This window comes from Mobula birostris, chromosome 26, assembly GCF_030028105.1.
Source record: "Mobula birostris isolate sMobBir1 chromosome 26, sMobBir1.hap1, whole genome shotgun sequence".
Lineage (NCBI taxonomy): Eukaryota > Metazoa > Chordata > Chondrichthyes > Myliobatiformes > Myliobatidae > Mobula > Mobula birostris.
In genome coordinates this window covers 31734744-31748797 of record NC_092395.1, presented here as the reverse complement: position 1 = coordinate 31748797, position 14054 = coordinate 31734744, and the positions used below count along the sequence as shown (strand labels likewise).

Here is a 14054-nt window from a genome sequence, read left to right as displayed (position 1 = left end):
TGTCAGATCCCGGGGATTTATCCACTTTAATTTTCCTCAAGACAGCAAGCACCTCCTCCCTTTCAATCTGTACAGTTTCCATGATCTCACTACTTGATTCCCTCAATTCCATAGACTTCATGGCAGTTTCCTTAGTAAATACAGACGCAAAAAACCTATTTAAGATCTCCCCCACTTCCTTTGGTTCCGCACATAGCCAACCACTCTGATCTTTAAGACCAATTTTATCCCTTATAATCCTTTTGCTCTTAATATACCTGTAAAAAGCTCTTTGGATTATCCTTCACTTTGACTGCCAAGGCAACATCATGTCTTCTTTTAGCCCTCCTGATTACTTTCTTAAGTATTTTCTTGCACTTCTTATACTCCCCAAGCACCTGATTTACTCTCTGTTTCCTATACATTTCATACAACTCCCTCTTCTTCTTTATCAGAGTTGCAATATCCCTTGAGAACCAAGGTTCCTTATTCACTTTGTCTTTAATCCTGACAGGAACATACAAACTCTGCATTCTCAAAATTTCTCCTTTGAAGGCTTCCCACCTACCGATCACATCTTTGCCAGAGAACAACCTGCCCCAATCCACGCTTTTTAGATCCTTTCTCATTTCTTCAAATTTGGCCTTCTTCCAGTTCAGAACCTCAACCCTAGGACCAGATTTATCCTTGTCCATGATCAAATTGAAACTAATGGTGTTATGATCACTGGAACCAAAGTGCTCCCCTACGTAGATTTCCGTCACTTGTCCTAACTCGTTTCCTAACAGGAGATCCAATATTGCATCCCCTCTAGTTGGTCCCTCTATATATTGATTTAGAAAACTTTCCTGATCACATTTTACAAACTCTAAACCATCTAGACCCCTAACAGTATGGGAGTCCCAATCAACATATGGAAAATTAAAATCCCCTACCACCACAACTTTATGTTTCCTGCAGTTGCCACAAGGATCTGTCCTGGGGCCCCTGCTCTTTGAGATTTTTATAAATGACCTGGATGAAGAGGCGGAAGGATAGGTGAGTAAGTTTGCAGACGACATGAAGATTGGAGGGGTTGTGGCTGGAGCTGTAGGTTGTCGAAGGTTATAAGAGGATATAGATGGGATGGAGAGTTGGGCAGAAAAGTGGCAGATGGAGTTCAATCCGGATAAGTGTGAGGTTATGCATTTTGGAAGGACAAACCAGAAGGCTGAGTACAGGGTTAATGGTCGGTTACTTAAGAGTGTGGATGAACAGAGGGACCTTGGGTTTCAAATTCATACATCCCTCAAGGTCGCTGCACAAGTTGGTAGGATAGTTAAGAAGGCCTGTGGGATGCTAGGCTTCATTAATAGGGGGATTGAGTTCAAGAATAGAGAGGTCATGTTGTAACTCTACAAATCTCTGGTGAGACCACACTTAGAGTATTGTGTTCAGTTCTGGTTACCTCATTATAGGAAGGATGTGGAAGCTATGGAGAGGGTGCAGAGGAGATTTACCAGGATGTTGCCTGGATTGGAAAACAAGTCTTATGAGGCAAGGTTAGCAGAGCTGGGACTTTTCTCTTTGGAGCGTAGAAGGATGAGAGGGGACAAGGATGAGAGGGGACAAGATTATGAGAGGCATAGATAGGGTGGATAGACAGTACCTGTTTCCCAGGGCACGAATAGCAAACACCAGAGGGCATATGTACAAAGTTAAGGGAGGGAAGTTCAGGGGAGACATCAGGAGTAAATTTTTTTACACAGAGGGTTGTGGGTGCCTGGAATGACTTGCCAGGGATGGTGGTGGAGGCTAAAACATTAGGGGTATTTAAGAGCCTCATGGACAGGCACATGGATGAAAGAAAAATAGAGGGTTATGGGGTAGTGTGGGTTTAGTATGTTTTTTTTAAGGAATATATGGGTCGGCACAACATCGAGGGCTGAAGGGCCTGTACTGTGCTGTAGTATTCTAGTGTCTAGTGTCTAAAGTGAGATAATTGGTTGTGGGAACATCTCAATGGATGAGCAAGAGAGTGTAGTTACCCCCTTTGCTCAGGAGCCTAATGGCCGTGGGGTAGTAGCTGTTCTTGAGCCTGGTGGTGCCTAGTCTACCTTGGTAATTCAAATGCTCAGCTAATTACCTACTAAATGTTGGGAGAGTACAACTTTCACCACCTTCCCAGGCAGCATATTACACATTGCTACTGCTCTCTTAGTGAGAAATATAATTTCTCAGATCCCCTTTAACCTTCTCACCTTGAATCTATGCCTTCGGGCTTTAGACATCTCGTGTGTGGGAAAATTTTTTCTCATCACCCACCCTATCTATGAACCTCATAATTTTGAATACTTTTGTCAGATCACCCTCAGCCTCTCTGCTTCAAGCTGTTAAATAAACAGTTATGCACATGCTGGGCTGGAATTTCAATTAAGCAACGTTGTCATTGGCATATCACAGCAATATCTGCCCTGTGGGAGATTAGGGGCTGGTCATCTCCCAAGTTTGATGCAATCTCTTTATCCAATAAGATCAGGTGTGGAGGATTTGACCTACAATTAGCTACGTAACCTGTCACTTAATACCAACTAACCAACAAGAATTTGGTTTGAGATTTATCCACTCCCTTTAGAACTAATTGAACCCATCTGGCGTTTAAGAATAGAAGAGATGGAGAGAGAAATTGTGTTAATGGTTTGTTTGAAATGCCATTCAGCAGGGAGCTTTGAAACCCTGCTGGTGCAGCTTGACATTAGTTACTGTGTGAGGGTTCATATCCAAGGCAGAGGCAGCAGGGAGGCTGGGCAGCCGAAACTCTGTGAGATGGAAACTGATCCCTTTGCTGGGGGCTTTGAGCGGTGATGCAGCATGAGAGACTGGCTGATGTGTAAGCTGGAGCAGAGATCAGTGGAATAATGCTGAGCAGGTTCCAGGTAGACATGGTGAAGGAAACTGCTGTCTCCCAGGACTATCCTAATGCCTTCCCGAATGTGGGATCTAAGGATAAGTTTGGTGCAAATTTCCTGAGTTCTATTGACCAGAGTCAGGATGGCATCTGGCCAAATGGAGACACCTTGCACAGTGATGGGAGTTCAGGGCACCTCAATACCCATTCCAGCACCAGCTACAGCAGGACCTTTGGCCACAACACTATCGACGTGGTGCCAAGGATAGACTTCTACTGCAATACGGTTACTGGCGTCGGCAAGAAGCTGCTTAGACCCAGCTTGGCCCAACTGCACGATGAACTGGAGAAGGTAAGCAGTGTATCTTAGATTCATGGAAGAGATTTAGCACAGAAACAGGCCCTGAGAACCTCTGGCTCTGCACCAATTACCAACAACCCCTCTGAACTAATCCCATGCTAATCCCATGTTTCATTCTCCCATATTCTCATCAACATTTCCAAATTCTTCCACTCACCTGCATGCCAAGGTTAATTTATGGTAGCCAATTGATCTACCAGTCTGTACGCCTTTGGGATGTGGGAGGAAATTGCAGCACCTGGATGAGACACATGCAGCTACAGGAAGAACGTACAGACCTCACCCAGACAGCCCCTGAGCTCAGGATTGAACCTGGGTCTCTGGTACCGTGAGCAGGAAACCAGTGCAGAGCAAGATCCCATGGACTGGGACTTAGGGACTCGGCCTTCCACAGCCCTTTAGATTGGAGTCAGTCTTCCTTTGTTAAATTGTTCAGCCCCAGCTCCTCATAGTCACCACTTGGGGAGCAACCAGCGCGAACTTTTCTTCTGGGGACAAATCACTGTACAGTTTCATACAAGCATGGTGCTCCGTGTTTGCTGAACAGAAGCGAGCAGCTTAGTCTGTCTGAATGGAGGTGTCCAGATGTACAAGCGTATGAAACAGGAGGAGGGGGAGGCCAATTGTAAACCACGTCTGGGGAGGGCAGAAGGAGGGAAAAAGGCATGGAGTCATACAGCACGGAAACGGGCCCTTTGGACTAACTGGTCCATGCCAACCAAGATGCCCATCCAAGCTAATCCAATTTGCCTGCATCTGGCCATAACCTTGTGGACCTTTCAAACCCATGAACATGTTGACTGTCTTTTGGAACTTGTTATTATACTTGCCTCAACCAGTTCTTCTGGCAGCTCATTTCCACAGATACCCCATTTGTGTTTTTAAAAAGAAGTTGTCCCTTGACTAAAACATTCCCCTCTCACCTAATGGAAAGAGGGTTACCATTGAACCACACAGGAATCTAATCCCTGGTTTCATCATTGACCTTAATTTGGTGATCTTGGCTAGAACACTTTAACTAATTTAATTTCTACTGGCTGGGAATAGGATGTTTTCACTTCTGGTCTCTTTGCAAGGATTCCTTGTGGGAAGTGTTTTGGTCTGGACAGGAGAAGCTTAACTGTGGGGTCCTGCTGGCCCCCTCCAGCCCCTTTCCACTGTCAACCCTAGTCTGAAACAAGCTGCATCTCACTGCCTCTGCTCATCTGTCAGGGGCAAGGGTGGTGAGGCCAGGCAGGCACCTCATCTGCATCACGCCCTATCCCGGTGAAAGTCAACATCTGTACAAGAGGAAAAAGTGTATTGGAATGGGGAGCTAGTCCTGCAAGGAAAGGTTAAATAGGCTGGGATCTAGGAGCTTAGAAGAATGAAGTAATCTCATTGAAACAGTTGTTATTGTTGTTGGCATCCGTCTGTCTCGAAGTTATCATCATCACAAGCCTGGTCGGAAGGTATGGAGATCCTGAGATGCCCAGTCGTCAAGATCTCCCTCTCGGCCTCACCAGTGTAGTCCAAAGGAAAGCTTATGAAGCAATACGTTTGGCACTAGCTTGGCTGCAGGAGCTGCCGGAAGGATGTTCAATGACGTCCAGCTGCCTTGGAGACTGCTAGGCAACGGTGGAAGCTGAAAGTGAGAATGACAAGCACTACCGCACTGAACGTGTCACAACCACCATTTTGAGACCATTGAAACAGTATATGTTCCCAGACTGTATGACTATGGAATTCTTGGTGGTTATCTTTTATCAATGGCCCACGAATGGACACACTAAATCCCTACAGAATTTACAAACTCTTTTGGGTCTCCTTCCCTCATTGTGAGAATTGGCCAACCAAGAACCAGGTCACAGATGTGGAGTGGAGGAGAGATTTAAGGAAAATAATTTTTACTTGGGGGCATTGAATCCTCTGTAGAAAGGATGGAAATAGAATCAATCAGCACCTTGAAAGGGGAAGTAGATGAGCACCCTCGTTCCTGAAGATATTTCAGCCAAATGTGGGCAAATGGGACGAGCTTGGTGAGCGGCAGGGGTAACTTGTCCCGGTTCAGGATCAGGTTTATGATCACTGACGTATGTCGTGAAATTTGTCGTTTTGTGGCAGCAGTGTGGTACAAGACATCTGAAATCACAATAAGTTACAATTAACAAGTGAGCAAATTAGTGCAAAAGAGAAATAGCGAGGGAGTGTTGGTGGACCGTTCAGAAATCTGATGCTAGTGGGGAATAAGCTGTTCCTTAATCATTGAGTGTGGGTCTTCAGGCTCCAGTACCTCCTCCCTGGTGGATTAGTGACAATAGGGATGGTGATGAACCTTCATAATGGATGCTCCCTTCTTGAGGCACTGCCCAATGAAGATGTTGTCAATGGTTGGGAGGGTTGTGCCTGTGATGGAACTAGCTAAAGAGCCCTGCAGCCTCTTTCAATCTGCTGTATTAGTCTGACCTGGCAGGGTAGACGCGGGAATATGTTTTATCTGGCTGGGGTATTTGGAACCACAAAGCACAATTTAAAGTTAAGTCTTTGCCTATTCTGGACAGAATGAGGAGGGCTTTTCACCCTACAGGCAATGAATGTGTGGAGTTTTAGGCCTGAGGGGGCTGTGAAGACCCAATTGGCCCTATATTCAAGACAGATATTGGCAGAATTTTGGTTAAGCTGAATAGTCTAGCCCTTCTTAATGTTTTAAGAGCACTGGTCTACAATCTGAATACTCCATATTCCTTTCAATACAGTTTAGAGATCTTTGAGTTTTTTTTATGTTCAAACTTTATCTATTGCAATGGGAAATCTGCCTGTTGCTAGGTTACAGCATGATAAATACCACAATGTTTTAAGGCCTTTCTTAAAAGGCTATGGGGTTGGGTAAGCGTTGCTGCTAAATTATGACATTCCCTTTGGACTCTGCTAGGCTGCAGCACTGTAAGAGGGAAAGACTAATTTCCTGCTAATTGGCCTACATCCTAGAGAATATGTCATACAGAAGGTTTTTTTCTTGTTTGTGGGGCTTAACGTCACTGGCAAAGCCAGCATCTGTTGCCTATCCCTTGAGAAAGGGGAGAGCTTTCTTAAGCTGTTGCACTGTTTCTCGTGAAGATGCTCCCACAGTGCTGTTGAGTGTGAAACTTCAGGATTTACATCCACAGATGTTGAAAGAACACCACTCTGAACATTTTACCCTCTCCACCTCCAGCAGCTACAATGTGAACCAACCACAAAACCTACTGCAGCTACTGTATTCACCTGGGCCATTCTGACAGCACATCCCAAGCTCACAACCTCACACATCAGGAACGATGAGGAATCTGACTACGGGAATGTAGCCACCTTTGGCCTCCCTCTATGCTGCCTACTATCTTGTGAACATGTCCCTGTTCCTCCATGTCTAAATTGTGGAACTCCTTTCTCAATAGCATTACGGCAGTACTCTCAGCTGGATTCAAGAAAGCCAAAGTCATGTCAAATTTATTGTCATATGCACAAGCACTTGCCTGCACAGACACAATGTAAAATATACCTGCAGCAGTATCACAGACAGGGATGTAGCATCAGACACATAATATTCACAACAAAACAACTACGTACAATTTTTACAAGAAAGAGCATGATTAGAACGGAATATAAATAAAGTCCATTGTAGTTCACAGTGGTGATAGAGTTGCTGTACTGAGATAGTGATTAGAGTTGTGAAAGTTGGTTTTAGAATCGAATAGCTGAAGCGAAGTAATTGTTCTTGAACCCAGTGTAGATGGTGGCCAGGGAAGGACATGGTATTTACTGTATGTCAGTGATAATCTGATGGATATTGTTGGCAGAAATCTTGACAGTGGTAATGCTGAGATCCCTTTAGACACCAAGGCATGAGGTCAGATTCCCTCTCACTGGAGATAATAGATGCTTGGCATATTTGATCTAAGAATGTTTCTGCAATGTTGAACCCGTGCTTCCCATGTTTAATGTAGCTGTATGCAGGCAAAGGCTGCTTCATTATTTAAAGATCTGCAAATGGAGTTACATTGTGCATTTGTCAGTGAATGCCCCCATTTCTGATATTATGATCGACGACTATTCGTAAAATAATGGAAGTGTTTGGACCCCAGACACTGTCCTGAGGAACTTCTATAAATATATCCTGGGATTGAGATGATTGCCCTCCAATAACCATAAAGTATTCCTTTATGTGAGGTATAACTCAACTGCAGAACCCGCTCCTTAATTTCTGTTGAAGTTAGTTTTGCCAGGGCTCCTGGAAATCTCACTCCATCAAATTCTGCCTTGATACAAAAGAAGTCATTTTCACCTTACCTCTGGAATTCTACTCCTTTGTCCGCATTTGGACCAAGAATGAGATGAAGTCTGGAGCTGAGTGGCCTTAACGAAACTCGAATTGCGACACCAGTGCAGTTTGATATTATTGATGCTGATGATGAAGATGATGGTGATGATGACGATAATGCTGATGATGATGCCTTCCATCATTCTGCTGATAAATAAGGTTAGAGTGAGATGGGTGGTAATAGACCATAAAGGATGCATTCCTGCTTTATGTGACCAGGACATGCACGGACAATTTTTCTTCTTTGTCAGTTAGATCCCACTGTTGTACCGTACAAGAGTTGTTTGCCAGAGCTTTGGCTGAAGGTGAAGAACATATCAATTGGAAGCACCGCAGCCGGGATGTAGCTGGGCCCTGCAGACTTTGCTGCACCTACTTCTTGTTTTGATATATTGCAGGGTGAATCAAGGTAATTGAATCCAGGTCTCTATGATGGCGAGTAACTTAATAGCTGAACAAGATTGATGACTGATTTGTCATAAATGGGGAATAGTTACAAGTGGTTCATCTTATTCTTTAGCACTCAAAGTTCTGCTCAACACTAACCCTGAGGGATGGGCTTGTTGTTAGAGCAGCATCTTCCTCTTTGATTATTCACAGTTGGATGTAAAGGATTGCAGAGCTTTGATCTAATCGATTGGTTGTGGGCTATAAAGAACATAAAAGATAGAAGTAGGTCTTTTGGCTCTCAAGCTTGCTCCACTATTCAGTGAGATAATTGGACTCAAATCCACTTTTTTCATGGTTCTCATGACCTTTGAACCCTTCTCCCTCTGAACTGAATTTGTCTACTTTAGCCTTGAACCTATGCAATGGCTTGCCCCACACAGCTTTCAAGCTTCCATTATGATGTTCTCAATATCCTGCTGGTTCCCCTAGGGAGCTTTGGATGATCATAAGCAATGCATCCATTATCCACACAACCACTTCTTTCAAGATCTTAGAAAGCTGGCCTTTACTCCCATTAGCTTGCCTTGTACTGTTTAGATTCTTCAATTCTTCCTCTCCCCCTGGTTAGGATGCTCTTTGTGTTTTCTACCATGAAGGCAAATACAAAGTACTTGTTCAGACCTCTTCCATTTCCCATTATTACTTCCCCCATTCCCATTCTCCCAGAGCAGGGGTTTCTACCCTGGGGTCCATGGACCCTTTGCTGAATGATATTTGTCCACGGCATAAAAAAGGTTGGGAACCCCTGCCCTAGGGGCTATTGCTTGTTTTGGTTTCACTTTTTCTATCTACTTGCTGAAGCTTCTAGGATCTGACTTGTACTTGTTGCTTGTTTCTATTGCCACAGTCTATCTTCCCTTTTTAAGTTCCTTCTTGTTGCCCATGTTTTAAATCTTCAGGAAATGTAGATGATAAAACAATAAGAGATTCTGAAACTTTGGAGATTGTGGATGATAAAGGATAAAACAGGAGGAGGTTAATGAGAGTACAAATGACGTGGATGTTATGGATCAATGGTTTAATCAGATGAGGAGTAAAACAGAAGGGGTCAGGAGGGTCTGATAGCATTGGGGAGAGGTGATGGAAATAATGATGTGGTGGGGGGGGGGGGCTATAGAAAGTTTTCGCCCCAGACGCTTCAAGACATTATTATGCTTGTGAATAACATTACACTCCTTGCCACTTGATCAGAAGTTGGAATGTGTAGTGCGAAAGGAACTGTGGACGAGGAATCGAAGAGCTGACATAAATAAGAAATAAAAGATCAAAATGTGAAACTATGGGTGCTGGGGCCTTTAATGTTAACACAAATGTGTGAATGTGGCAAGATGTGAAAGAGAAGGGCAGTGAAGGCGGAGATGGTGGGGGCTGTTTGGAATCTCTCTGGATCTTCAGAGTGCTGTAAATCTTTAGGTTTTACTCTCATATCGGTATCAGGCTTACTATGAGTGACATATGTAATGGAATTTGTTGTTTTAGAGTCATAGAGACCTGCAACACTGAAAAGGCTATTTAGTCCATTTAGTCCGTGCCAAACCACTCTCCCGCTTAATCTCATTGATCTGCACCTGGACCATAGCCTTCCCTGCCCCTGCCATCCAGGTGCTTTGCCAAGCTTCTCTCATCATGCATCCAGCGCTTCTGCTGGCATCTCACTCCACACTCATGCCACCCTTTGAGTGAAGAAGTTCTCCCTCAGCTTCCTCTGAACCCTTAACTTATAACCTCTCGTTTTAGTTTAACTCAACTTCAGCGGGAAAAGCCTGCTTGCATTTAGCCCATCTATATCCCTCATAATTTTGTATCCCTCCATCAAAACTCCCCTCATTTTTCTACACTCCAGGGAATGAAGTCCTAACCTACTCAACTTCTCTCAGTAGCTCAGTCCTCAAGTCCCAGCAATATCCTTGTAAATTTTCTCTGTGCTCTTTCAATCTTATTGATATCCTTCCTGCACGTGAGTGACCAGAAATGCACACAGTACTCCACATTTGATCTCACCAACACAGAACATAGAATAGTACAGCACAGTACAGGCCCTTCAGCCCACAATGTTGTGCTGACCCTTAACCCTGCCTCCCATATAACACCCCATCTTATACAAGTTCAACATATCATTCCAACTCCTGTATTCAATACTTTGATTTATGAAGGCCAATATACCAAAAGCTCTCTTGACAACCCTATCTACCTGTGATGCTACCTTCATGAAATTATGGATCAGCATTCCCAGATTCCTCTGATCTACCACACTCCTCAGTGCCCAATGTTCACTGTGTATGTCTTACCCTAGATTGTCCTCCCAAAGTGCAACACCTCACACTTGTCTGCACTAAATTCCGTCTGCTAATTTCAGCCCATCTTTCCAGCAAGTCCGGGTCGTGTTGCAAGCTTTGATAGCCTTCCAGCAGTGTAATGCAATGAATAAAAAGCACTATAAATTACGATTAAATATATGCAAAAGACAGTGCTAAAGAGAGAGGAAAAAGTGAGGTAGTGTTCATGGACTGTTCAGAAATTGACGGCAGAGGGAAAGAAGCCATTCTTAAAATGCTGTATGTGTGTCTTCGGGCTCCTAAACTCCTCCATCCTGATCAAAAAGGCGCAGCAGCGCCTTTATTTCCTGTGGAGCATCAAGAAAGCTCACTTCTGTCCCAGGATATTGACTGACTTTTACTGCTGTACCATTGAGAGCATAGTCACCAACTGCATCTCAGTGTGGTATGGCAATTGTCCCGTATCGGACCGCAAAGCACTCCAGCGTGTGGTGAAAACTGCCCAGCGGATTATCAGCCCACCATTGAGAACATCTATTATAAACGCTGCCTGGGCAGGGCGAAAAGCATTATCAGGGATGCATCTCACCCTAACCATGGACTTTTTACTCCCCTCCCATCTGGTAGGCACTACAGGTGCTGCTCCCGCACCAGCAGGCACAGGAAGAGCTTCTTCCCTGAGGCTGTGACCCTGCTGAACCTCACATCACAGCGCTAAGCAGTATTGCATCCGTATTGTACTGTCTCAGTACTTTTATATTTGTGTGCTGTAGCACTTTTTTATCCGCAGTTGTTTTGTAAATAACACTATTCTTTGCATTTCTGGTCAGATGCTAAATGCATTTCATTGGCTTTGCATCTGTACTCGGCACAATGACAATGAAGTTGAATCTAATCTAAAATCTAATCTAATCTTACCTCCTCCCTGATGGTAGTAATGAGAAGAGGGCATGTCCTGAGTGGTGGGGTCCTAAATAATGCCCTCACTGCTGGGGAGGCTAGTGTCCATGATGGAGATGGTTCAGTTTACAACCCTCTGTAGCTTTTTCTGAACTCGTGCAGATGGTGATGCAACCAGTTAGAATGCTCTCCATGGTACATCTGGAGAAATTTGCAAGAGACTTTGGTGACATACCAAACCTCCTCAAGCTCCTTATGAAATATAGCCACTGGCGTGCCTCCTTCATAATTGCATCAGCATGTTGGGCCTGGGATAGATCTTCTGAGATGTTGACACCCAGGAACCTGGAACTGCTCATCGCTTCTCCTGCCAACCCCCTGCTGAGGACTGGTGTGTGTTCCCTTGACTTCCCCCTTCCTGAAATCCACAATCAATTCCTTAGCCTTACTGGCATTGAGTGCAAGGTTGCTGTTTGGTATCACACTCCATTGAGATCATTCATGGACTGTTCTTCTCCAGTTCCAGTAGTAATCTGATCATCAATGTCCAGACCGTGTCTTAACCTTGTCACTCCTTGGTGATGAAGTTGGTAAGGAAAGTTGATTCTGTGCAGGATTAAATTCACATAGTAATTCTGGCTCTAACTAAAACTAATTTCTTTCTCATAAAATTGTTCAGCAAAACCCTGATGTATTGCACAATGCAGGAAGAATGATCTGGGCACTTTCATGAATTCCTTCCTGTTTCCAGCTCATTACTAACGCTGATCTCCACAAAGAGCTGGAAGCCAGTTTAAGTGGAAGTTGTTGATGTGATTACCTTCTCTCTTGAGGTTTGTTCACGTTGTGAGCTGCAAATTGTCCCATTCCCTCCCCCAACCCTCCTCATAGTCTGTGCAGTCTCCAAGACTGGTTTAATTCAGATGGATGTTTCCCTTGTTTCTCACTAATTAGCACGAAGCAGGATAAGTGCTGCATAAATGGAGTGCCTGCACGTAATTAGATGCACTGGCACCACCAGCTGTTTTGGTCTGTGTTTTAAGAAGGAAAATACATATGAATATTCGGACTGTCAAACACCAGTGCCCAGTGCCACTCATTACTACCAAGAATGTGGTGCCAGTGAATGGGGATCTTCAATCTAAATTCAGAATCTTAAAAGCATTTTGGAGAATTCTGATGACTTCACATTTGCTGTGCTAAGAGGGAGAAGGAAACGAACCCTTATGAAGCATTTTGAAAATGAGGGGACTGTGTTTCAGGCAGATGGAGAATTATCCCTGCTAGGACTGGCACGGTGAGTCAGGCACTTGCGTTTGCAGGGGAATGTGCAGTGGGAGTGAGGAGCAGTAGGTATACTGGCTTGCTTAATAAGCATTAAACATGTATGTGTATAAAGTGCTTAATATGTCCCTTCCAACAGTCAAGGTTTATTTCCTGTGCACACCTCTAAAAAAGGTTCAAAAGGTTCAATTATTATCAAAGTATGTATGCAGTATACAACTCTGAGATCTGTCTTCTCCAGATAGCCACGAAACAAAGAAAACCATCAAAGTTCAAAGAAAAGGATCAAACCCCCCCCATGCACAAAGAAGCACTTACAAATCAGCCCAATTGATGTCATGCAACAAGAGCATCAACCACCCCCACCCCCCGCCATTCAGAAAAACAAATTGGGTGAACTACGAGACACCATATTCCAACCCAAACCGTGCCAAATTTTTAATTAATTTTTTTATGAGTTTCTACAATGCAACAATAAAAAAAGGTTAAAAAAAAGAGGCTTATACAGTGCAAAACAAATATATCAAATGTACACTTCATAACAGTTAAGGAAAAGCATCCATAGTTGAATTGTATAAAGTTAGTTACCACCCCACCCTCCCACTACCCAACTCCAAGCCAACCTTAGGATATATAGAAAAGTTAATCAGAACTTTTATCAACACAGAGCTGTATTTATAAAAAGAAGGTATATTGCCTACCACCTGAGCTATAATATGTTTACACATTTTAAAAAATACTGTAAGTCTTAACTGAAAGAAGCTGGAAGTAAGGAATTTAAATGCAAAAGAAAAAAAAGGAGGGATAAACCCTTAATCTAAACGGGAATTATGAAAATATTCAAGAAAAGGTCCCCACACCTTTTGGAACTTTATGTCTGACTTAAGAAGTGAATAATGAATCTTTTCAAGGTCTAAGCAGGACATAATATCTCTGAGCCATTGAGCATGAGTGGGTGGGGCAACATCTCTCCACCTAAGAAGGACTACATGTCTGGCCAAAAGAGAGGCAAAAGACAATGTACAGTGTTTAGCCGGACTCAGATGCGTGTCAACTTCTCCCGCGGTGCCGAAAAGAGCAATCAGAGGGTTAGGTTCCAAGTAGCAATTAAGTACTGTATATGGGATAAAGTTAAAAAGACATCTCTCCAGAATTTCTCCAAGCTAGGACAAGCCCAGTACATATGAATAAGGGAAGCCTCACCCCCTTTACACTTGTCGCAACAGGGACTAATATCAGGATAGAACGGCGATAATTTAGTTTTAGACATGTGAGCCCTGTGTACAACCTTGAACTGTAAAAGGCAGCGACGAGCACATAAAGAAGTTGAATTAATTGACTTGAGAATTGAATCCCAAACCTCATCGGACAGAGGAAAATTTAAATCATGCTCCCAGGTAGTTTTAATTTTGTCAGAGGGGGCTCGCCTCAAAATCGCTAACATATCTCGAATAGTGGATATTAAACCTTTACCCAATGGGTTCATACGAAGAAACAAGTCCACAACATTTTTATCGGGTACCTCAGGAAAGTTTGGTATTAAAGGGTTGATAAAATGTCTAATTTGGAGATATCTGAAGA

General features: G+C 43.5%; 1 protein-coding gene across 1 annotated transcript in view; it reads left to right on the top strand.

Moving 5' to 3' along the window:
- The first annotated feature begins 2900 nt into the window (after window positions 1–2900).
- LOC140187999 (solute carrier family 12 member 2-like) overlaps window positions 2901–14054 on the top strand; it is an 81586-nt gene continuing 70432 nt past the window's right edge. The window contains exon 1 of the mRNA XM_072243867.1: window positions 2901–3218. Within this exon, the coding sequence (XP_072099968.1) occupies window positions 2901–3218 (318 nt within the window). The remainder of the gene's footprint in view (window positions 3219–14054) is intronic.